The 24476-nt window shown below is 43.2% G+C and overlaps 1 protein-coding gene across 2 annotated transcripts in view; it reads right to left on the bottom strand.

Annotated features, from left to right (window-relative positions):
* Nucleotides 1-24476, bottom strand: part of LOC127624828 (nuclear receptor subfamily 6 group A member 1-B-like) — a 49870-nt gene that overhangs the window by 13823 nt on the left and 11571 nt on the right. For both annotated transcript variants that reach the window (XM_052099779.1, XM_052099780.1), the window contains exon 2: nt 7992-8222. In XM_052099779.1, coding sequence (XP_051955739.1) covers nt 7992-8222 — 231 coding nt within the window. The remainder of the gene's footprint in view (nt 1-7991; nt 8223-24476) is intronic.

The raw sequence follows: 24476 nt of genomic DNA, 5'->3' as shown, positions 1-24476 counted from the left end.
TCTTGGGGCACAAATGCCACTGAAATTGCCAAAAATACCCCTATAATTCAAAACGAGGGGGCAAAAACTGACCTTGAAATAAATTCTTCTGTTTTGTTTGCTATCATCTAAAATTTTACTCTAGTTTTAATTAAATATATGACTAAGTTGATCTTGATTTAATTGTATCAGTAACATTATAAAGGCAAAAAACTGTTTTACTTGAAATGATGACAGGCAGTGTGTTCCCCTTCTGTCGCTCTCTCCACGTTGTGTCGGAGAAGCGACACTAGGGGTCTCTCTTGAGCGCCGATATTCACCTCTGATCTATGAAAAAAGGCCAATGAGAGTTGGCAGCCAGTATTTGCATGTCCCGCCCCCGGACATACGGGTATTTAAGCGGCGCAAATACGGGAGTTCATTCAGAAAATTTCTTCGGAGCCGATGGTCTGTCTGCAGTTTGCTGCGAGTTACACACCACTATAAACGTTCCTGTTTCCTCTGACGATCTGCATGCTGTTGGATCTTGACGGCGCACAACAGCGGCTTTCTCCTTCTCAGTGCACGGCGTGCACTGTTGCCCCTGAGCGCTTCGACAGCGCAGACACATACACACACACACACTGTGTATTAAAAGAGTTTTTTACTAAAAGAGTAATTTTCTCTAAAAGAGCAAACACAGCGGCGTTGAACGTCCTTTTAAGGACGCGTCTTTTTCAAGATGCCTTTCCGCCCCTGTGTCGTTCCTGGATGCGGTAGAGTGCTCTCTGCTTCAGACGGCCACAGGCGCTGTCTCGTGTGTTTGGGCCGCGATCACACCGAGGCGGCGTTTGTGGATGGTTCATGTTCTCACTGCGAGAACATGACCATGACCACGTTGCGGTCGCGGCTCGCTTTCAACAGAAAGCAAGCCACCCCAGCTGCACCCCGCATTGCTCCTTCTTCCAACGGGATTAAGGACGGTGCGGTTGGCGCTGGGGGCGATTTGGGGGCGGCAGCGGGTGCAGTTTCGCCGGGTAGCCCCCCGCGAACCTCCCGTTCCCCGACACGCTCGCTGGTCTCCGTCCACGCTCGCGGCGATAGCGGCTCGCCTCACGGCCCGGCTGTCTATCCTCCCGAGTCCGAAGCAGATGAGCTCGCCGCTGCATCGGAGAGTGCGGTGTCTGATGCTGAGGACTCCCCTGGACTGCCGCCTTCGGGCCAGCAGGCCCAGGCGGAGGCCGACGCTCAGATGTCCGACATGCTTGCCCGGGCCGCCTTGAGCATGGGGTTGGACTGGAACCCTCCATCCTCCCCACAGCCTTCTCGGTTGGATGATTGGTTCCTGGGGGCAGCGCGCCGTTCGCGGCCTCGCATCCCCCCGGTCCCTTTCTTCCCGGAGGTGCATGATGAGCTGACGTCTACGTGGAGAGCCCCGCTCTCCGCTCGTCTAGGTGCCACCCGCTCCACTCTCTCCACCCTCGACGGCGGAGAGCGCCATGGGTACGACGCGATTCCACAGGTTGATAGGGCAGTTGCGCACCATCTATGCCCCGGTAGCCCTACCTCCTGGCGGGGTCGCCCCGTACTCCCGTCCAAGCCCAGTAGGACAACATCCTCGCTTAACGCGAAGGCCTACACTACGGCTGGACGCGCTGCCTCCGCCCTGCATGCGATGGCCCTCCTGCAAGTCCACCAGGCCAAAGCTCTCAGAAACATGCACGGGGGTGGACCTGATCCTGATGTGCTGCAGGAACTGAGCTCAGCGACCGACCTCGCCCTGAGAGCGACGAAGGCCACAGCGCAGGCACTCGGACAGACGATGGCCACCCTAGTGGTCCAGGAACGCCATCTTTGGCTCAACCTGGTCGAGATGCGTGAGGCTGACAAGAACCGCTTCCTGGACGCACCTGTCTCCCAGATTGGCCTTTTCGGTGACACCGTCGAGGACTTCGCCCAACAGTTCTCCGCGGTGAAGAAGCAGACGGAGGCCATTTCGCACATCATGCCCCACCGCAGACCTGCCGCTACGGGCCCTGCCCCGTCTGCCCGCCGAGGGCGTCCCCCTGCGAGGAAACCAGCTCCTGCTCCGCCTCAACCCGGGCCCAGCTCTCAGCCCCAGCGTCGAGCACTCCGCAGGCGGCGCACGCCCCCTGTCTCACGAACCCCCTCCAGGACCCGGAAGGCTCCCAAGCGTTCCTGAGACAGCCGACCCAGAGCCGAAGACGTTAGCTCCGGAGGTGGTAAGACCGCTCCGTCCCCGGTGGAGGGCCGGGAGGAGAATCCTTTGTTTTTTCATTTGACACACCCCCTGACGGGGGCTGTGGTACCCACATTCTCAATAAAAGAGCTATTTCCTTTGCCTCTGGGTCACCTGGCCCGCAAATGCCGTTCTCACGGCAATGTGCTTTCAGATCACAACAGTCCCGGTACACCGGACGCGGCAATCCCGCCTTCCGCCTGCCCACGACTGTCCCCCGGCTGGCCGGTTCAGACGAGTTCAGAGGACGCCAACATCAGACCTCCTCCTCAGTCAAGAACCCGCCCCCTGCCGGGCGCGCGGAGCAAGGTAAGTGCTTTGAGTCTATTCTCAGCACCTCAGCCTCAGGCCGCAACGAAGCCGCCCGACGCTGCCCCGCTGCGAGGCCCCGCCGGGTACGTCCAAAATACTCGTCCCTTTGGTGCCCCTAGCGCAGAGCTGGGAAGCGTGGCTTTCGCTTCCCAACGCATCACGCTGGCTGCACCGGACCATTTGACTCGGTTACGCAATTCAGTTTGCCCGGCTCCCGCCCCCTTCAGGGGCGTCCGCTTCTCCGCAGTACACGGCGAGCACGCCAGTTCCCTGTGCGCAGAAATCGCGACCCTCTTAGCCAAGGGCGCGGTAGAGCCCGTCCCTCCAACCGAAATGAGGAAGGGTTTCTACAGCCCTTACTTCATTGTACCCAAGAAAGGCGGCGGCTTACGACCAATCCTGGACTTGCGAGTTTTCAATCGGGCCTTGTTAAAACTCCCGTTCAAAATGCTTACGCAGAAAAATATTCTGGCTGGCGTTCAGCATCTAGATTGGTTCGCAGCGGTGGACCTGAAGGACGCGTACTTCCACGTCTCAATTCTGCCACGACACCGACCTTTCCTACGGTTCGCGTTCGACGGCCAGGCGTTTCAGTACAAAGTCCTCCCCTTCGGCCTGTCTCTGTCCCCTCGCGTCTTCACGAAAGTCGCAGAGGCGGCCCTTGCCCCGCTACGAGTAGCCGGCATCCGCATTCTCAACTACCTCGACGACTGGCTCATCCTAGCACACTCTCGAGAGTTACTATGCACACACAGAGACCAGGTGCTCCGGCACCTCAGCCGCTTGGGGCTTCAGGTCAACTGGGAAAAGAGCAAGCTCACTCCGGTTCAGAGCATCTCTTTTCTCGGGTTGGAGTTAGACTCAGTCTCAATGACAGCACGTCTCACGAGCGAGCGTGCTCAGTCGGTGCTGGACTGCCTCGCTTCCTTCAAGCCAGGCACAGTGGTCCCTCTAAAACTTTTCCAGAGGCTCCTGGGGCATATGGCGTCCTCCGCGGCGGTCGCGCCGCTGGGGTTGATGCATATGAGACCACTCCAGCACTGGCTCCAGACTCGAGTCCCGAGACACGCATGGCACCGCGGCACGCATCGGGTAAGGATCACCCCCGCCTGCCTCAAAACACTCCGACCCTGGACAGACCTCTGCTTTTTACGGGCAGGAGTGCCCCTGCAGCAGGTGTCCCGACGCGTCCTGGTCACAACCGACGCCTCCGGTCCGGGTGGGGTGCCGTGTGCAGCGGGCACGCAGCAGCGGGCCGTTGGAAAGGGGCCCCGCTGCGTTGGCACATCAATTGCCTGGAGTTGCTGACCGTCCTTCTTGCTCTCAGGAAGTTCCTCCCGTTAGTTCGGAACAAACATGTCCTCGTGAGATCGGACAGCACCACGGTGGTGGCGTACATAAATCGCCAAGGCGGCGTACGCTCCCGCCACATGTCACAACTCGCCCGCCGTCTCCTCCTATGGAGCCAGCAGCGACTCAAGTCGCTGCGTGCCACTCACATCCCCGGCAAGCTCAACATCGTAGCGGACGCGCTATCACGACAACGCCTGCCCGGCGGGGAGTGGAGGCTTCACCCCCAGTCGGTCCAGCTGATTTGGGAACGGTTTGGCAAGGCCCAGGTAGACCTGTTCGCCGCCCAGGAAACCTCCCACTGCCCGCTCTGGTACGCCCTAACAGAGGCTCCCCTCGGGACAGACGCGCTGGCACACAGCTGGCCCTCGGGGCTGCGCAAGTACGCATTTCCCCCAGTGAGCCTTCTTGCACCGGTGCTGTGCAAGGTCAGGGAGGACGAGGAGCAAGTCACGTTGGTGGCCCCCTACTGGCCCACTCGGACTTGGTTCTCGGAACTCAGGCTCCTCGCGACAGCTCCTCCCTGGTGAATTCCCCTGAGAAAGGACCTCCTCTCTCAGGGAAGGGGCACGCTTTGGCACCCGCGCCCAGACCTCTGGAACCTCCACGTCTGGTCCCTGGACGGGACGCGGAAGAGCTAGCCGGCTTACCGGCGACCGTTGTGAATACCATCAACCAAGCCAGAGCTCCCTCTACCAGGCACCTTTACGCCCTAAAGTGGCGCTTGTTCGCAGATTGGTGTTCTTCCCGGGCCGAAGACCCGCAGAGATGCGCGATTAGGTCAGTGCTTCTATTCCTACAGGAGAGGCTGGACAGGAGGCTGTCCCCGTCCACCCTCAAGGTGTATGTTGCCGCTATCGCCGCCCACCACGATCCTGTAGACGGCAAGTCTTTGGGTAAGCACGACTTGATCCTCAGGTTCCTGAGAGGCGCCCGGAAGTTGAATCCCTCCCGGCCAGGCCTAGTTCCCTCCTGGGATCTCTCGGTAGTCTTGGCAGGACTCCAGAGACCTCCCTTCGAGCCGCTTGAATCAGTTGGACTCAGGGCCCTCTCTCTTAAGACGGCCCTGCTGATCGCGCTCGCCTCCATTAAGAGGGTCGGGGACCTGCAAGCGTTCTCTGTCAGCGACACTTGCCTGGAGTTCGGTCCGGCAGATACGTCTGTGATCCTAAGACCGCGACCGGGCTATGTGCCCAAGGTTCCTACCACACCATTCCGAGATCAGGTAGTGAACCTGCAAGCGCTGCCCCGGGAGGAGGCAGACCCAGCCCTTTCGTTGCTGTGTCCAGTGCGCGCCCTGCGCATTTACCTGGACCGCACACAGAGCACCAGACGCTCTGAGCAGCTCTTTGTCTGCTTTGGGGGACGGCAGAAAGGGAATGCCGTCTCCAAACAGAGGCTCGCCCACTGGGTTGTCGATGCCATCACACTGGCTTATCACACCCAGGCCGTGCCCCTACCCTTACGGGTCCGAGCTCACTCAACAAGGGGTGTTGCGTCCTCGTGGGCACTGGCCAAGGGCACCTCCCTAGCAGACATCTGTAGAGCCGCGGGTTGGGCAACACCCAACACCTTCGCGAGGTTTTACAACCTCCGCGTTGAGTCAGTGGCGTCTCGTGTTTTCTCAGGTCCGAGCCCGTAGAACTCGGTAACACGTAGACCGACCGGCCGGGTGGATCGCTTGCGCCCAGCGCCCTTTTCCTGACATCAAGGTAAAGTAGTGCGCCTTCTTCCCAGGGCGCCCCACTTCGGGTCGGGCCCCTGGTCGATTCCTCCCCAGCCCTCCGGGTCCGCGGTTCAGCGGAGGAACTCGCCGACCCAAGCCACTGCGGGTACCCTGATGGCTACCCTGTACTGGCATAGGTGCTCCACAGGTAAAGTAGAAGGCCTCCTGTGCGGACGCCCCCTGTGTGTATTTCCACGGTTCTGTCCCCTTACGAGCGGACCCCCGTGTCTCCCTTAGGCAGTTACAGCTGCACCGGTCGCCATGCTGTAGCAACTCCCCCCTTCGAGGCTGGGATCTACCACCGCACCATACTTTCCATACGAGCCCTGAGAACGGCCGTGTGACGTGTCTACCACTTTTCCTCCCCAAGAAAAAGGGCAGGTTTGGTCTCCGCAGGGTCTGGTAAGACCCCCTTCCCTATATGCGTGTAAGGGCCCCGGCCGTGATTGCTCTATGCGAGAAACATAGAGAGAAAAGAGGCCCAGCCAGGCTGGCCCGTTCCCATGTTGGCAAACATCGCCTTGTTCCCCTCCCAGGGTAACTAGAAGGATCCTGATGTTCGTATGGGGCATTGGGGAAGGGTACGATGCGTGGCACTGGATGAATCCCTGCCCGCCTCTGTATCGGCAGTTCACGTACACGGTTCAGCACATGGCAAGATTGGAATGGGTCCCCTAGTGTCGCTTCTCCGACACAACGTGGAGAGAGCGACAGAAGGGGAACGTTTGGTTACGTATGTAACCTCCGTTCCCCGAGGGAGGGAACGACACGTTGTGTCTTTCCTCCGCCATGTCACTGAACCGAGCCACTGTTGTGGCCGGACCATTTCCGGCTCCTCAGAAAAATTCTGAATGAACTCCCGTATTTGCGCCGCTTAAATACCCGTATGTCCGGGGGCGGGACATGCAAATACTGGCTGCCAACTCTCATTGGCCTTTTTTCATAGATCAGAGGTGAATATCGGCGCTCAAGAGAGACCCCTAGTGTCGCTTCTCCGACACAACGTGTCGTTCCCTCCCTCGGGGAACGGAGGTTACATACGTAACCAAACGTTTTTATATGGTTAGAAAAAACACACAAAAATTATTTTTCACATATTTTTAAGATTTATGCATTTCATTTTATAGCAAAGTTCAATCAAATTGAAAAATGTTTAGCAAATAAATGTATAAAACTTTAAATAATCATAAATAATACACAAAGATTACTCAATTGGCTTTGATGGAAATTTGTTGTTTTGTTATGAAATTGAAATGCGTAAATGTTATCCTATGTGAAGTCTATGTCCTCAAAGGTTCAAATGTCCACGAAAATGAATTCCAGGGGACAAATAATGCTCCTTAATAAAAATGATAATGTATCACGCTGGTATGAAGTATACAGTACATTATATGGAGTATGCAGTAAGCTATACACTAGCATGCCATTATGAATATAGCCAAAGTGAACAATAAAGAACAATGGCTTCCTCTGGTGCATACACAATGTAAGTACAACATCCAATTCTTTTCAGAGCCTCCACTATAAAGAGATCTAATTGTATATGCTTTGTTTTGTGTTTGTGAGCCTTTGAGTCTCGCCTTAAGAAACCGAAAAAAAGACGGCATGCTCTGGATCAAGCATTTTGTTATCTGCGCCAGGTGAGCATCTTTCACGATTATATATGCAGCGTCGTAACCCAGATCTACAATCTGTTATCTGTGCGTTTTCTCTTCAGGCATTCCCAATCGAACACTGATATATATAACTACATTTACATAGTAGAAAGATCAGATATCTGCCTCTAATGAACCAACATCAAAGACTAGACTATGATGTTATGGTTTAAGTAAATAAATGGTACATTTTTAAGAAGCAGACTTCTGTTTATAGAAAAGATACATTGTGCTGCATAATTGGAGTGAAATTGTAATTATTAATGGGTACATAAAAAATACAAGAGAGAAAGAAAAAACAGGAAAGGTGAAGATACAAGGACAATGAAAAAGATAAAGGATGTAGGACATGTAGGTAAGTGTTAGTTCTTCAAAAATGTTAAGACAAGTTTACGTCATCACGTTTCTTAAGCAAGTGTCTTTATGCAGTGGTGCCCATGTGTGTTAAGTGTGTTTGATTTAATCAGGGCAAAATCTGCTACTTTAAATCACTGTCACCCCCTACTCATACTGATATTTGATATCAGAGGCTACACTAACCAGAAATTTGTGTCATCAATGATGGATGATTAAAAAAATTAAATGCATCCTGAATTTTGGAACACTTTAAAATGAGGTCTGTTAATAATTGTTTTTTAATTAAGTGTATTAAGTGGGGTTAGGGGAATATGTACGCTTGGGGGATTTGAAAGCGTGCGCGCGCGCGCGCGTGTGTGTGTGTTTTCCTCACCCTTGCGGTTCATTCCCATCTGAAGGCATTTGCGCAGTCTGCAGTACTGACAGCGGTTGCGTTGTTTGCGGGACATCTGGCAGTTCTTGTCCCTGTTGCAGCAGTAGATGCGCTTGTTGCAGATGCTGCGTTTAAAGAAGCCCTTACACCCCTCACAGGAGATGATGCCATAGTGTAGTCCGGACGCACGGTCGCCACAGATCAAACACCAGCGCTGCTCGCTCACATCCTCTATAGAAAGAGAGATGTAATATAAATGTGTGAATGAATGTAAATTAAATTAAAGAGACTTGTAAATTACTGTCCCCTGTATTTTTCCTTCTTGTGAGGATGGAGGGTTGGGGTTGGGGGCATTATCCTAACTTGGCAATTTCCTAACTGAACCTAAAAATGCCCAAAATGTGTCTGAAAGCAGTAGGGTTAGGGTTGGTCTATAATAATTAAGGCAATACGTTACAAAAAGGTTCTACTGGTTAATATTAGTTAGTGCATTAGGTATAATTTACTAACAATGAATTTACAGCATATATTAATCTTGGTTAATGCTAATTTTTCAAAATATGATGTTTATTCATGTTAGTTCATATTGCATTAACTAATGGTTATGTATACATTTTAAAATGTTAAATATGTATTAGTACAGGTTAGGGATGCACCAATACCACTTTTTCTCTTCCGATCCGATATTGGAAATCTCAGTATCGGCCGATACTGATCCGATTCCAGTGTTGTTGTTGTTGTTGCTGTTTTTTTTTTTTTTTTGCATAATCAGTTTAGAATATCTTTACATTATTGTGTGGAACTAATTGGGTGTGCTCTTTAATATTTAATGAAATACAAACCTCTAACTACACATTATTTCAATATAAATGTATAGCTTATTAAGAAACACTTTATTATTAACTTGTATACTGGATAGTGTAGCAGCTAAATTAACAGTAACTCCAGTATAAGTCATCAGTAGAAAAGAAGCCGTTTTATTTTTTATTTTTTTGTAAAAATTGTTCAACTTGTACCTGGACTTTAAAGGGTTCAGATCTCCTTTTTGTTCAATTTAGTTGTAAAATATCAGCACACTTTTCATTCCCACAGTTATTTTTTGGAACCAATACAACTTAAATATTATTATAATTTGTAATTTTTTTTTTTAATATGAATAATAATTAGGGCCGTCGATTTAAAAAAAAATGTATGCAATTAATCGCATGCCCCAGTAGAAGGAAAATTCCTGAGAAATGCAAGCTTGTAGTACCACCCGTTTACTCCAGAGGGCAGTAAGTGAAACTTCAGCTGTGTGAAAATGTGCGGTTCAACAACCTTCAGCAGCAACAACACAAACATGGGTTACGTTCTTGCATTCAAAACACTTGGAGTGCAATTTTATATATATATATATATATATATATATATATATATATATATATATATATATATATATATATATAAAATTGTTAAATATTTAAAAGATAACTATGTATAATTTTTTCATCATTATATATCGAATTATTGTTCTATGAGGGGCTCTCTCACCAAATAATTGTATATGCGATTAATTAATCGGGACGCCATGTAATTAATTTGATTAAAACTTTTAATCGATTGACAGCCCCAATAATAATAATATATTGTAATAGTAATATATAGTAATGTATTTCAATCATGCACCTTTCACTTTTAAACCCTCACGCTTTTATTTTGACATTCTGAACTCTCCAGGAAGTCCTGTAAGTGTCTGTTTGTAGGCCAGTCCACAGTAGTTCATATTCAAACTCTGGTAAAATGCACCTCTGGTGCAGTTCTAAATGCATATTATAAGTGAACCGAACTATTGAGCATCTACATTTGAGATGCTGTTTATGAGTAGCGCTAAAATATTGTGCACCGCGAGTGTGCGCGTGCTTGGCACTTACACTTACAGTTTGGCACTTACAATGGAAGTGAATGGAGGGTTTAAAGGCAGAAATGTGAACCTAATAATTTTATAAAAGCTCTTACATTAATTCTTCTGTTAAACTTGTGTGTTATTTGAGCTGAAAATCATTGTTTTTGCAGTGCTATGCTGTCATGGCAAAGAGATGTTTTTAGATTGGATAAAACGTTACATTAAAAAAAAGGTTAGCAAGCGATTTTGTCACACTACATTTTTTTTTGGATTGTGTCTAAAATTTTGAAACCGCAAGTACTTAAATAATCACAGATTGGCTCCATTCACTTCCATTGTAAGTGCCGTACTATAAATTTCATATTCTGTATATTATATAATTATGACATGAAGTTTACATTAAGAGTGAGGTCCCAGTAGACATAAGGAAAACATACACGCACCCAGGTGTCTCTCTGATGTCTGTTAGTAGGTTAATCTGAGTTTATAGACATTGAAGGAGTGCCGAATTCAATGTGAACTTACTCTTATAAAGTTGCAGAAGTTCTTATTTAAATCTCAGTACAGAAGAGATCAGGATTACCCTAATCTGATCTAACACACACGCACACGCGCACACATGCATCCCAGGTACTTTCTGCAGTCTCTTCCAGATCTCAGGGTGGGTTTCATGATCTAGCTTTGAAATGACTTACAGCATCATGCAGCGTGACCCAGATTTTACAACAAACTACAGAGACAGGAGAGCTAGTGGGAGGGAACACAGAAAGAGAGATAGAGAATCTCTGGCTCATCTCCCTCCAGCTCTATTTTCTCCTATACGGAGAACACATCATGGTTTACCTCAGTCAAGATTTCCATTAGGTTCAACTGATATCACAAGACTCACTCAGAGTATTTTAGGTAAGAAAGGCCTTAGGTAAGAAAGGCCTGAGGTTGAGTGTCTCGGTTGAGTGTCTTATCTGAAATCTTCAAGTTTAGTTTAGAAATATTTCTGCCACTCCTCAGGCCCTCTTCCCCAAGAACGAGTGATTTATTTTTTTTTTTTTAGAGGTGAGGCGTTCTTATATTCTATATTAAAATTCAACATTTGAACAAGACCCAACACGATTAACAGAACAAGTTCTTTTCCGTGATTTTTAATGATGCTATTAATCCATAATTAATCCAACTAGGGCTGTTTACACGCTGTTTTGTCTGGTTACCTACTGTAGAAAAAAGTACTTCATGTGATGGGGGGGAGGGGGGATTGAAGGACATTTAAACATTTTTTACCAGCAATAAGTCCCATTTGTGATCGGTTTGTCAAAAGAACAACAGTGCTGCCCTCCAATAAGGTCAACCTAGTCTCAGAATGAATGTTCCTATAACAAACATTTTTGAAAACTGACTTTTACGTGCTGCGTTCTTCGTTTCGACACTAGAGGCGCTACAATAGAACAACTTCTTGCGTCTTATTCACTTTCACATAAATCACAAATAAAACAGCTGGTTATGACTTTATAGACACGTATTTTTCGCACCATCACTCACACAATGCAATGTTCTGGTATCGAAACACTTTTACCATAACGTGTCATTTGAAAAACACATTTTAACGCTTGTATTACAGACTCACCTACATTTACACACTTTTTCCAATGTGATTCGTTTTCACAGTTCGAGCCCAGTCAAGCACGCAGGCTGACAATTGAGACGACAGCAGGTCTGGAATGGTAATGTTGCATACCGGGCATTTTCCCGGTGGGCTGACTCACTTTGAGTGAGTCACTTTGGGGCCGATCAGGGGCGGACTGGCCATCGGGAGAACCGAGTGGGCCGGCCGCAAAACATGCTGATTGGGCCACGAGAAGCTAAAATGAGCCGCCGTTTTATGCAGAATGGACCACAAAACGGCGCAGCGGTATGAAGGACAGCAACCCCCGACGACAGTGTCATAGATGCGACACATATGTGCTTTTCATTTTGCATTTTGGTTTTGGCCAAACGTGTAATGAGGTATGTACGTTAATTTTGCTAAAATGTTGCCATGGTTATGTAATGTTCATGCGATGAGTCTTAAGGGTTGAATTTTTGGAGGAGTAAAACTAGTTGACAACGTTATGGAATCAAAAACAATGCAACTTTTGATGCAATATATTTCAGGGCTCTACGCTAACTTTTGTCCCAAGGAGTACATGCGCTCCTAAATGAAAAAATTTAGGAGCACAGTGAAAATTAAATACAGAGTTTATTAACAAACAATTTATTACATACATATTTATACTGCCTGTATGAGTGTGTGTGCGTGTACTAAGGAACACACATCTGTGGAACAGCACATACCTCCCAAATCACACATCAGTTGTCGGGTATCTGTTGTCCAGCTGCTTTTGTATGTTGACCGTCTGGCATATTTAGAGGTCAGCCAGCGATCTCTCATTATGTCAGCAATTTGACCAATCATCTCTGCACATTGTCGTATGTGGGATTAATGTAAACTCAGTTTTTGTGGTGGAGTCTGATAAGCGGCCCAAATTTAACGAAAGGTTCTTCTTTGCACTTGCCTCCTCAAGGCTGCTGACACCGAGCTTGATGGTTTCTCTGGTCTCATCCAGAGCACTGGATATGCCGCCATGAGATGTTTCGCTACACTATCTCTTTTCAGATTAGCGATGGGTATTCCGGCTCTTTTCATAATTGGTGTTAAAACAATTCAAATTAAATTATTAAATGTTATTACACTCTACCTTAACCACACTTTATTTAAAAATGATACTATTAAACATTTGCATTTAAAGTATAACTTATTGTATATAAACCAAGTGCATATAAAATGTAACAATTCAAATACAATCTGAACAACATAAGTTGGCTCCGCCCTCCCTCGCGCATCTTTGGTTCATTGGTTGACACTGCGTGTGTGATTGACAGGAACAACAGGTGATGCTTTTAGTCTGCGCAGACAGTCAGAACTAATGTGTGCGCTTGAGCATTGAGGCCTATATTATTTTATTTGTTTTTTTCGTTATTTTTAAATCTTTTGATTATTCATATCTTAATTTTTTTAAATATATTTGTATAAATAGATTCTGATATGCGAGCCGGCTCCCAACGTTCACCTACAAGAGCCGACTCATTCGCAAATGACCATCACTATTTCAGATGCGGGTTTCCTGACACGAAGGACGAGACGCCCACCTGTTTCTGCCTTCTACAATATTTGCAGAACATGATGTTGTTTTCGAACTCTAGCCATAGGAACATTTTGAGACAGTTTGCATTGAATCATTTAAAAAAAAATTGGACTTCCCGAGGCTACACTGGGTGGATATTATCATTTATCCAACCTGGTCTCATAGAATGAATGTTACTCTAGCATTAGACATTGGACTCGTCGACTGCAGTTCAACTTCAGCCAAAGTCGCACGAAAATCAATGTGCCATAGAAGCATCGCGATATTATGTAGTTGCTTCACAAAATGTGCTTTTCATTTCGAATTGGCATCGAATTGGCATCTTAAAACACTATACTGAGTGGTGGCTCAGTGGTTGAGGCTCAGGGTTACTGACCAGAAGGTCAGGGGTTCAAGCCCCAGCACCACCAAGATGCCACTGTTGGGCCCTTGAGCAAGGCACTTAACTCCAGGTTGCTCTGGGGGGATTGTCCCTGTAATAAGTGCACTGTAAGTCGCTTTGGATAAAGCGTCTGCCAAATGCATAAATGTAAATGTAAATGTTGGTTAAGGGTAAGGATGTCGGTTTTGATAAACTCTCATTTCTCTTTCAGGACACTATCAGATAGGTTTAGGGTAAAGTTTTAGGTTAGGGGGGAACATTTTACTCATTAAAACCTCCATCTAAAAATCACCTTAAAAACCTTGTCTGATTAATAAACCTCATTTCGCTAGTTTTTGGCGCCCCCTCTGGACATTTCACTGGGAAACTGCAGCCAAACATGTAATGAAGCACACAATTTAAGTTTAACAAAAATGTTACAACGCTCACGGAAATTTCATGAGATCAGGCTGCATTTTTCCAAAGTTCTGGTGAACTATAGAGGGAGAAAGTGAGCATCAGGGTCAAGAAGATGTCCTCCACAGCATGGCCATTGTAAAAGGTACGGTGTGCGCTCAACCTAACCCTGAACTCTAGATCCATTTTACAACCCTCAAGAAGGCTCTGGGTAATGAGGGCAGAGTATTGTTGAGGAGCAGGTCAAACACGGGTCAATCTTTATAGCAAACAGGAACGGTGGAACACACATTGAACACCCACAAAATTGACCAGGCTGACGCACATGAACACACACGCACACATGCGCGCACACGTCTGCCCAATGTGTATCAGTGTACTTATTAAACAGCCACAAAAGAGCCAATCACGTTATTGGCACAGGCATCGCCTGGTCTTTACAACAGTCCTTACTCTACAAAAAAATATAGTTTATTAGCCTAATTTGAGAAAACAGGCAAAATTAATAACATTTTTGTCAGAATACATTAGTAATGTGATATAGGTTTCTAAAACACATGCCTGGAAAACAGTTTTGGAGATATTGGTTGTAGAAAATACTTTGGTTAACTCTTTCATACGTACCGTCACACATATGTGATGGTTAATAACTGAGCCCCGCAGAGTAGCATCACACATATCTGCAACAGCTACAGTTACGTTACAAGCTGCCAGATTCAAATCGGCTTTCGAGCTGACACAGGCTGAGCTTGTCAAGTGTCTGTAATTTATATTCATTCAAACAGTTACTCATACGGTCTTTTAAACCACAGAATAAGTTTATTTTAAATACATAAATCCAACTCATCACCAAAGTACCACGATTAAAAGTTTGCAGATCTTATTCACAAAGTCAAAACATCAAACATGATCTTCCTCCGATGCGTGCAACCATTTGTTTACATTAGCGGCGGTTGTCATTTGTAAAACAAACTGCTACTCAAAGAGTCTTTTCAAGCACATGATATGTATATTTTATGTAGCACACAGCCTAATTGTCACCAAAGTAACACGATAACTGTTCACAGCTTGTATATGCACAGCCATCATATCAAAACGTGTTCTTCCCATGCACTCAGCCACGTCTGCTTAGTAGGTGCATATGCGTTTTTTTTTTAAAGTTAATGCACATGATATCCAAGTTGACAAAGGTGTCAGTGAAGAGCATGCTTGAGGTGAAATATGAGACAAGTGATGTTTGAAGAAAACAGGTAAAAATCACAATATTTTATATTGAATATTTTTATTGGGTGTCATTTTCAATCAAGCAGTATTTTAGCCAAATTATGCATGAAAATATGACTTTGTTGTTTGTGAATTTATGATACAACAAAAAGGTTAGCTATGAAGTTTCCATCCACTTTTCTTGCTGTTTTGTTATCGACAAAGTGAAAATGTGTCAAACAATGTTTGCGAAATTAGCCGTCTTCTGCCGGTTTCCATTCAATAGCCGTTTATCGATAAAAATGGTGTGCTTGATGACATCACACTTTAAAAAAACACTGTTTATCACAAAAGCAATCTGCCCTCAAGCCGTTTCCTTAGAGAAATGTGTGTATATCGCTAATTGTGTACCTTTCACCTCCCAGATGTCCCTATTTCCCCCAATGCATTAAAGCTAGCCAGCTTACTATCATTTTAATTTCACAAATAAATGCCATCAGAAGAGGAGGAATTGCAATCAAAAGGGAGCAGCTGTCCTTCTGTTAGGACTGTAATATTGGTCCTGATGTTGCGCCTATCACAGGTTCCAACCCGAAAGCAAATCATCATGGCCCTGTTCAAGCTGGCAACCTGCACCAAGTAGTGGGGGAAACTTTCGGTCTTAGTATAAGGACTGTTCATCGACGTGTATATGCTGCGTGCACAGCTATTAAAGAAAAATGTCTGCTGTGTAATATCATGGTTTACATATGATACATTCCTGATATTCAATAGGCTATTTATTTATTTTTCTATCCTTTTTTCTCCCCAATTTGGCATGCCCAATTCGCACTACTTATTACTCGCCTCAATCCGGGTGGCGGAGGACAAGTCTCAGTTGCCTCCGCTTCTGAGACAGTCAATCCATGCATCTTATCACATGGCCCATTGTGGATGACACCACAGAGACTCATAGCATGTGGAGGTGTTTGCTGTCCTTTTATGCATATCACGGCGCCGTTTTACGGTCCGTTCTGCATTACGCAGTGGCTCATTTTAACTTATCGCGGCCCATTCCGCGGCCGAGCCACCAGCCTGCTCGGTTCTCCCGATGGCCAGTTCGTCCCTGATTGGCCCCAAAGTGCGTCGTCCCACCGGGAAAATGCCCGGTATGCCAGATTACCAGTCCAGCCCTGACACTAGAGTTAAACGGAAAAATATTATGTTGACACTTGTGAAATTTAATGATGATTTGCGTTTACATCAGCTATATCGGTAAACGTTTTGGTCTAAAAAACAAAACAAAAAAACAACAAAAAAAAACAACCTGGGATGGAATCGTAGTTATAGACAAATCCACAGTGCTAAAAATGCCAGAATTTGAATAAACATCCATTTGACATTAGTGTTGCATAATACCTTTCACTTACTAATTAAAAATGTAGTATCCGTATACACAGCACAGATTTAAGTAGAAGGCTAGTAGGCTTCCGTTCTGAACATAACCTTTGACTTTGCTGATCAGAATAAATAGCGGTTTTGCAGTCAGTGCAGCCTATATAGTTCACTTCACAGCCTCATCTTCATCAGTAGCAGAACTAGAGGAAAAACCTTAACATTCCTGCTTACCACCTTCCTTCATTTCCCAACACCCCTCTGTCAGTCTTACTCTGCATCTCTTTATGCCCTGTTAATGCTGTTCTAGATCTGTCAGAGTGTATTACCACCTCCTGCATTTAGATGCAATGAAAATCACAGGCACTCTGCATCTCTCGCCATCCGTCTTGCTCTTTAGCTTGTTTTCTTGTTTATCTGACAAGCCACTGAATATAAGGACAAACACACATAGTTCTAAATTAGAGCGATCAAGGTAGTGCTGCTGAACTGGCTAATCAAGGGGAAGCATCTGTACAGATCTAATGGCTATAGAGGAAATGATTAAAGGAAGTGGAAAGCTCTTCCTCAAGAAACTGCCAAATGCTACGAAAGCTAAACGAATGTTGGGATCCAAGTTTTTGGTTTCCAAATTATAACAAATTCAGGAAACCTCTGATTTTCACGACTTTCGATTACGTTAACAGCTCCTAAACATCGGATCACCATACTGAAATACGACCAGAGTAGTCTGATTCCCTAACAAATGACTCTTATAAGCTGATTCTTTTGAATCTGCAACGTGAAACATACAGCATGGCTAGTTCAATCCTGAATCTTATGAGCCTATTTTTTTGTTGTTGCACGAAACAGTGTGACCAGTGTAGTCCGATTCCAGAATTAATGACTCTATGAGCTGGGTTTTTTTTTTAAGTGAATCAAAAAAACTTCAGTTGGAGTGGTTACTGTTTTAAACATACTTGCTTACTGGTGGTTGGTTACTGGCCCAAGTCAAAAGAGCCCATAACAGTCTCTAGAATGTTGCTCGGGTCCCTCAATCAATGTGAGTCTATGTGATTTTTTTATAGTCTGATCTCTTAGAAAAAGGGGTTTCAATCAGTCGAGGAACAGAATGTGACCAGCAGCATCATCAATATAGCATATCTCTGTGAGCCCCAGCTCCACTTTTGGGTGTTTTTCAGTATTAAGAATGCCCGATAAGTGCATATGTTCCCATGTATGCGTGTTGACCTAGTTAACACATGTTGTGCGAGAGAGAATCACCATAGGCAAGGAGGATTGTGGGAACTGCTCCCCCAGTGTCCAGAGTGATTAGGGGCAACAATGTCACAGCACTATAACATAACGACATACAAGCTCAAATGATTAAGAGGCCAAACCCCCTTACACACAAATAAAACAAGAACTGTCCTTTACATTTAGGTTTGTTTGTATAGGACTGTTAGATCGGTTTTCACTTAGTGCTTTTTAGTTTTAATGCGCTGATATAATTGAAATATGTTTAGCACAGTTACATTTCTCAGGGCCGTTTAGTGTTATTCTATTTGTGACATGCTTTTTGAAGGCTGGCTGTAAAGGTTTTAATATATTTGATATCATCCTGTGTATTAAAATTGGTTTTATTTTAGTTAATTGTAGAGTCATACAAATTATGTTAGCTTAGTTTCAGGTCTTCCAATTATGCTTGTTTTTATTTTTAGTTCTTGTAACACAGTTAAAGGATGGGCAAGGAGGCGGCGAGAACCGGCTTGTCAACATAAATCATAATTTTAATGAAAACTTAAACCAAAAGCACAAAAACATAAACACACACACACACACACACACACACACACACACACACACACACACGACGGACATGCCCGTAATTCTCTCTCTCTCGAACCATCGTCACCGGCCGCCTTTATCCCTCGCGCACCCCATCAGGCCGATTGGGGACCGGGCGCGCAACATTCCGACCCGGCCCCGCCCCCCTCCGCTCCACAGTTCTATTTCAGTTATCACGACAAAAAAATAAAATACAAATCCCACACTCTACCATAGCTTGCAAAACACAATCAAGTATTTATTTGTGACATTTCGGCCACACAACCTTCAACGGGCATTTATAAAAGCTCTTGATTGTGTTTTGCAAGCTATGGTAGTGTGTGGGATATTTTGTCTTTTTGTCTTGATAAATATCTTTTTTCTTATGCACCAATACCTATAACGTTTCAAGTGTGCGAGGGGCTTTGATTTGTAGTTCAGTTTCAATTTTTCATTTAGCTTTCATATTCGTTTTCGCAGTGGTGGATTTAGGAATGGGCGACATGGGTCACCCAGGGCAGCATCTTGCGGGTGGGGCGGTGGCGGCACCCCCACAGGTCAACAACTTTGGGGGCATGTTGAAGCTAGAACCGATACTGCGTTACGATAATACATTTTATACACATTGACATTTAATAATGTGCAGGATATGAATAATAGGTATCTACAATAAAACGTTCACTAGTTTAAATGCTAATGCTTGATATCAGCAATTCAAAATAGTTCTAGTGAAAATGCTCAATTTTAAATCAGTAATTAGGTTTGCACTAATAAATACATTAATACTTGATATCAAAAATGACATTATTACTAATTGGGAATACACATTTGATATATAAAAAATCTGAATGTCAACTAGTAAAAAAATACTTAGATATATTAGGGCTGTCAATCGATTACAATTTTTAATCTAACTAATTACATGGTGTCCCGATTAATTAATCGCATATACAAATATATGCTGAGAAAGCCCCTCATATAACAATAATTCAATATATAATGTTGAAATAATTATACATAGTTAACTTTAAATATTTGAAAATGAGTCATAAACATAAATGTTTTAGGTCACTGTTTCAAGTTCAATATAGTTTAATACTTAAAACACATCTTGAGATCTCTTCAAGTGTTTTGAACGCAAGAACGTAACGCATGTTTGTGTTGCTGCTGCTGAAGGTTGTTTTGTTCACTGTATAAACTGCACGTTACCCACACAGCTGAAGTTTCACTTACTGCCCTCTGGAGTAAACAGGTGGTACTACAACCTTGCATTTGTCGGGAATCTTCCTCATTACGGTCCGGGGGCATTGCGATTAATTGCATTCATTTTTTTAATGCGTTATTTGTTAGAAAATTAATCGCACTGAATTAACACGTTAAATCGACAGCCCTAATATATATAACTGCCTAGTAGAATTTCACAATTATCGGTCATTCACTTCTGTTCAAAACGCAATTAGAGATATCTATAATTAATTTATATAGATATCAGCTATGTACTTCTTACTAGTAAAACTTATATTTTTTTTCTATCAATATTACATCGCTACTGATACAAATATATATTCCTGATATTAACAATTTAATTACAATTAGTGAAAAAAAAAAATGGCATTTTAGTGTATATCTGGTAATGGACATCAGATATCAATAGATCGAAGGGTAATTAAAGATATCTCTATGGCGGGCCAAATTATTCAAAGTTAAAAATTTTAATAAATATTTTTTATTTTTATTTTAATAATGAAAATGAATGAAACCACATAAAAAAATGAAATGAAATCATTATAAACCATTACATTTATTTAATTATTGTTGAGTGACATGCTGATAGCTGTAACACTGAAAATGAAAAAATAAAATAAAAGACATGAAGCTTGTGTGAAAATTAGGACTGTCAAATCGATTAAACTTTTAATATAATTTAATTAAGACCTGCTGCTAATTAATAGAATTAATCGTAATTAATTACACACATCATTAACTGCTGAGAAAGCTAATTAGTATAAATAATGCATACTAATTCAAATATTTATAAATATATTATGCAGGGCCAATGATAAATATACTGTTAAAATACGGATTGAAATTCAGTTTGAAATAAATTGCATTATTGTGGTAAACGAATAAAGCAATGATTATACAATACAAAAAGAACTCAATATATTGTTTGTTTTATTGTCATATAATTGAACAAGCCAGTTGACAGCAATATGTCATCATTGAGTTAGTCAACATGTCCACTTCTCACAGTCCGTGTTCTTTCCTGCTTACTAGGTTTGTTGAGGCGCACTGCCACCTACTGGCACGGATGCACTTCGCAGCTTGAATCGCTCGTATGGAAGGACAATCTGTACTTTTATTATTGCATTTACGTATGCGTCAGCGGGGCGTAAGTCATAGCGTCAATTTGTTTAATGCATAACTTTTTATAGAATTTATTGCAATAAATTAACACGTTAAATCGACAGTCGTAGTTCAAATAAAAAAAAAATCAACCAAAAAATTATGCTAAATTGACCTATCTTTCCATTTACAAAAAACATTATAGATATCTGATATTAACATTGCCACCAGTGAAAACTAAACTGCTGATTTGCATATTTTCGAGTTGAAACTTGACAATGTAATTAATGATTTCAGAAATTATAATTTTTACTAATAAGTGGTACATTGCTGATATTGCAATTTAACTAATTTGCATAAGTTATCTGTAATCGCATTTAAAACAGGAGTGAATGAATTTCTACTACTGAAAATCCAGTTACAGATAAAGAACTGTTTATACTTCGTTTGAAATCCCATTTTTGACATCATGAATTAATGTTTTTACTACTGCAAACCTAATTACTGATAACAAAATGTAGCACTGTCACTAATAATTCCATTGCTAACATCAAGAATTAGCATTTAAACTAATGAAAACTGAATTGTAGATATCTATAAGGGCTTGCGCTACTGCTACACACACAAAGAGTTGGTGGAACGTTAGAAAGGTGTATAGGTATGCGTTTTCTCCCAGCCGCAGGAAATGCATGCAAAAGCATGAGATTTAACTGCCCAACGGCAAAATGTATCCATCTACAGGATCTCTCTCGCTTTCATCATCACATCTCTTTCATCATTTATTCCATGGTGTCTTTTTTCTCAACATCTCTCCTTTAGTCCTTTAGTCTTTCCGTTTGTCTGCATCTTCTTGTCCATCTCTCCATCTCTTGACTACGCAAAGAACTCCGCTTCATCCAATCGGAGAGCTTTAATCCGGATCATTGGATATCCCAGCCAATCAGGATTCATCACTCAATCCACATGGCTGATTCATCACAGCACATCACTTGGGTCATACGTATATAGTTCATCTCAAATACGGCAAACTCACAAATAGCTCAGTAGTGTGATACACGCAGCAATGAGTGTGTGTGTGTGTGTGTGTGTGTGTGTGTTGGGAGAGAGAGAAAAAGCACTCATTCCTGTTATTTTCCTCCTCTTTTATAGGTGACTGTCTGCTTGTCCTCTATTTTCCCAGTCTTGTTTATCTGATGTGTCAACATGGCAGAAGACAGTGTCGTAACATGAGGTAAGTACAATTGTCTTGCTTTCTTTTTCGATCAGTCTGTTTGTATGACTCTATTTTTAGCTCTCTACTGATAAGTCAGTTGATTTAAGAGTCTAGATACATCCAATTATTTAAATTATATACTCATAAATACATAAAAAGATATACTTTACAATGTATTCATTAATAACAGTTAGCGAATTACTGAAAGTATCATGAACGTACAATTTTTACAGCATTTTTAAATCTTGCCATGTTCATTTTGTTTGTGTAAATAATGAATGCATTCACTCATTTTAACATATACAACTTTTAATGTAAATAATGTGTAGAAATGAACATTAACCAAGTAATAAATGTTATAAAACTATTACTCATTGTTAGTTTCTGTTAACTGATGTCAATGCATGAAACCTTTTTGTAAAGTGTTTCCATAATTCATATTTTGAGTACAGATCCACATAAGCCATCTATTACATCATGTGTTACCAACATATACAGAGCAAATGCTGTTAAAAAGTGCATTCAAAAGCGAGATGTGCCCGAGTTTCAGGCATCAAAAGACAGACACGTTTCGTCTGGTGCATTCTGGGAACATTCAACGCTGTCGGTGAGTTTGGTTGTGTATAAGAAACCATCGACCGTTGGCTGTGCCCTGAAATTACCACATTCTACACACGGGCACATGGAAACACACGAAAACACACTATCCTAGCAAAATGACTGGAGGGTTCCTAGCGATTACGGCTGCGATAAACATTCATTGTTGTCGTTGGGTTTTACAATGAGAGCGACTCACTGACCAATGAGTGCAAACTGCAGTAGGAACACTGGAACAACTTCTGGTAAGCTTGGAGATGTTTCAGACACTGCTTTTGTTACTTTCGGACCTAACAAACTACCAAACGTCAGATCTGTAAAATTAGCATGAAGAACACAGCACAAACCTCTCAGCTTCATTGACAAACACAGAACTGTGTAAAACACAAGGTAAGCAATGCGGTTTTGCATGCACAATTACTGGTCTTATCGGTTAACCATTTAAAAAAATATATATTTTCCACAATGGTATTCTATGCAATTCATGCATCAAATTCTTTGGACGAGTATTCAACCGCATTACACACAACTGCAATAATATATCATATTCTTCTACATCTTTTGCATTCAGGGACAGATTGTAATATTCTAAACACACAAATCAACACAATTTACTGAAACAGTCCAAAATTCCTGGTTTACATATTATTAATGAACTCTGATATCATTTTGACTCCACTGCAACAGGGAGTGAAGGTGATGTCATCAGTGTGTGTGTGTGTGTGTCTTTTCCCACTTTACAGCTTAATTGGTTTCTCACATAAATCAGCTGCTTTTTCTAACAACGTACAACCCTGACATGTACAGCTTTACAATTGTGTGTGTGTGTGTGTGTGTGTGTGTGTGTGTATCACAGCATGACTAGCTGGCAACATAAGATCTGAAGCAACCGAACTAATTTTGACCCCTAAAACTCGCACTTTCACCAGAGCTTTGGAAAACGAGACAAAAAAATAGAGAGGGGTCTCTGTGACATCCTCTGCTGGTGAAGCCAAGTACTGCAACAGAGTTCAGATTACCGCTACTGGGAATATGAAGGACTATTACAGTTCAATTAATAGAATTTGTGGCATTGTGTTGATTAACATAAAAAAAATAAAAAATAATATTTGGAATCGTCCCTCGTCCATTTAAAAAAATAAAATAAATCACTTTCAATGAAAGTGAATGGGGCCAGTCTGTAAACGTTAAAATACACACCGTTTCAAAAGAATAGCCAGAAAACGTAAACATTATACATGTTAACATGATTTTAGTGTGATAAAATCAGGGATTTACAGCGTAAAGTATTTTACCAGATTACCAGAGTCACATCGTCATAATATTAACCAGGGCTGGACTGGGAAGAGAAATCGGCCCGGGATTTTACATGGCAACTGGCCCGAAACTTGTTGATTGAAAACCACCGTTTTGTGGTCCGTTCTGTATAACGCGGCGGCTCATTTTTGCTCGTCGCGGCCCATTCGTTTCCCCGCATGTTTCGGTTCTCCCGATGGCCGCCCCGCCCCAAAGTGCTTCGGCCCACCGGGAAAATGCCCGGTAATAAGATTAGTAAGTGACTTTATCACCTTAGAATCAAATTATCATGTTAAATGTTTACATCTTGTGGCCATACTTTTCAAACAGTGTGAATTTCAGCATTTATGGACTGGCTCCATTCACTTCCATTGAAAGTAAATTGGGCCAATCTATCTGAGATGAATGGCAAAAATGTGGCCCAATTTACAAACTACGTGCTGTGAAAATTTTCACTTGCCTAAAAGACGCTTTCCTAAAAACTAATACAACATAAAATCCAACATGAATTTTTCTTTGATTCTGTCCCTTTGTCTGTCCCACATCCTAAAATGTCTAAAAATCGACACCTTAATCTGAAAGAATGCAAGACACCGAATATGGATAGCACAGGAATAAGAAGGCTATGTTACTGTCTATAGCCAATATATGGTAAAGTGGAGTCACCTGAATCATCCTGCAGAGAGTTCTCTTAAAAAATTATAATTTGCAGATGAGGGAAAGAATGAGAGAATGAAAAAAAGAGAGACAGTGAGGGAGAGAGAAAGAGAAGACATTAGAAAGCTGTCCAGAACAGTCTGTAAAAATGTGCGAT

The sequence above is a fragment of the Xyrauchen texanus genome, chromosome 31, assembly GCF_025860055.1.
Source record: "Xyrauchen texanus isolate HMW12.3.18 chromosome 31, RBS_HiC_50CHRs, whole genome shotgun sequence".
NCBI classification, from domain to species: Eukaryota; Metazoa; Chordata; class Actinopteri; order Cypriniformes; family Catostomidae; genus Xyrauchen; species Xyrauchen texanus.
This window is presented reverse-complemented; position numbering and strand designations above follow the sequence as displayed.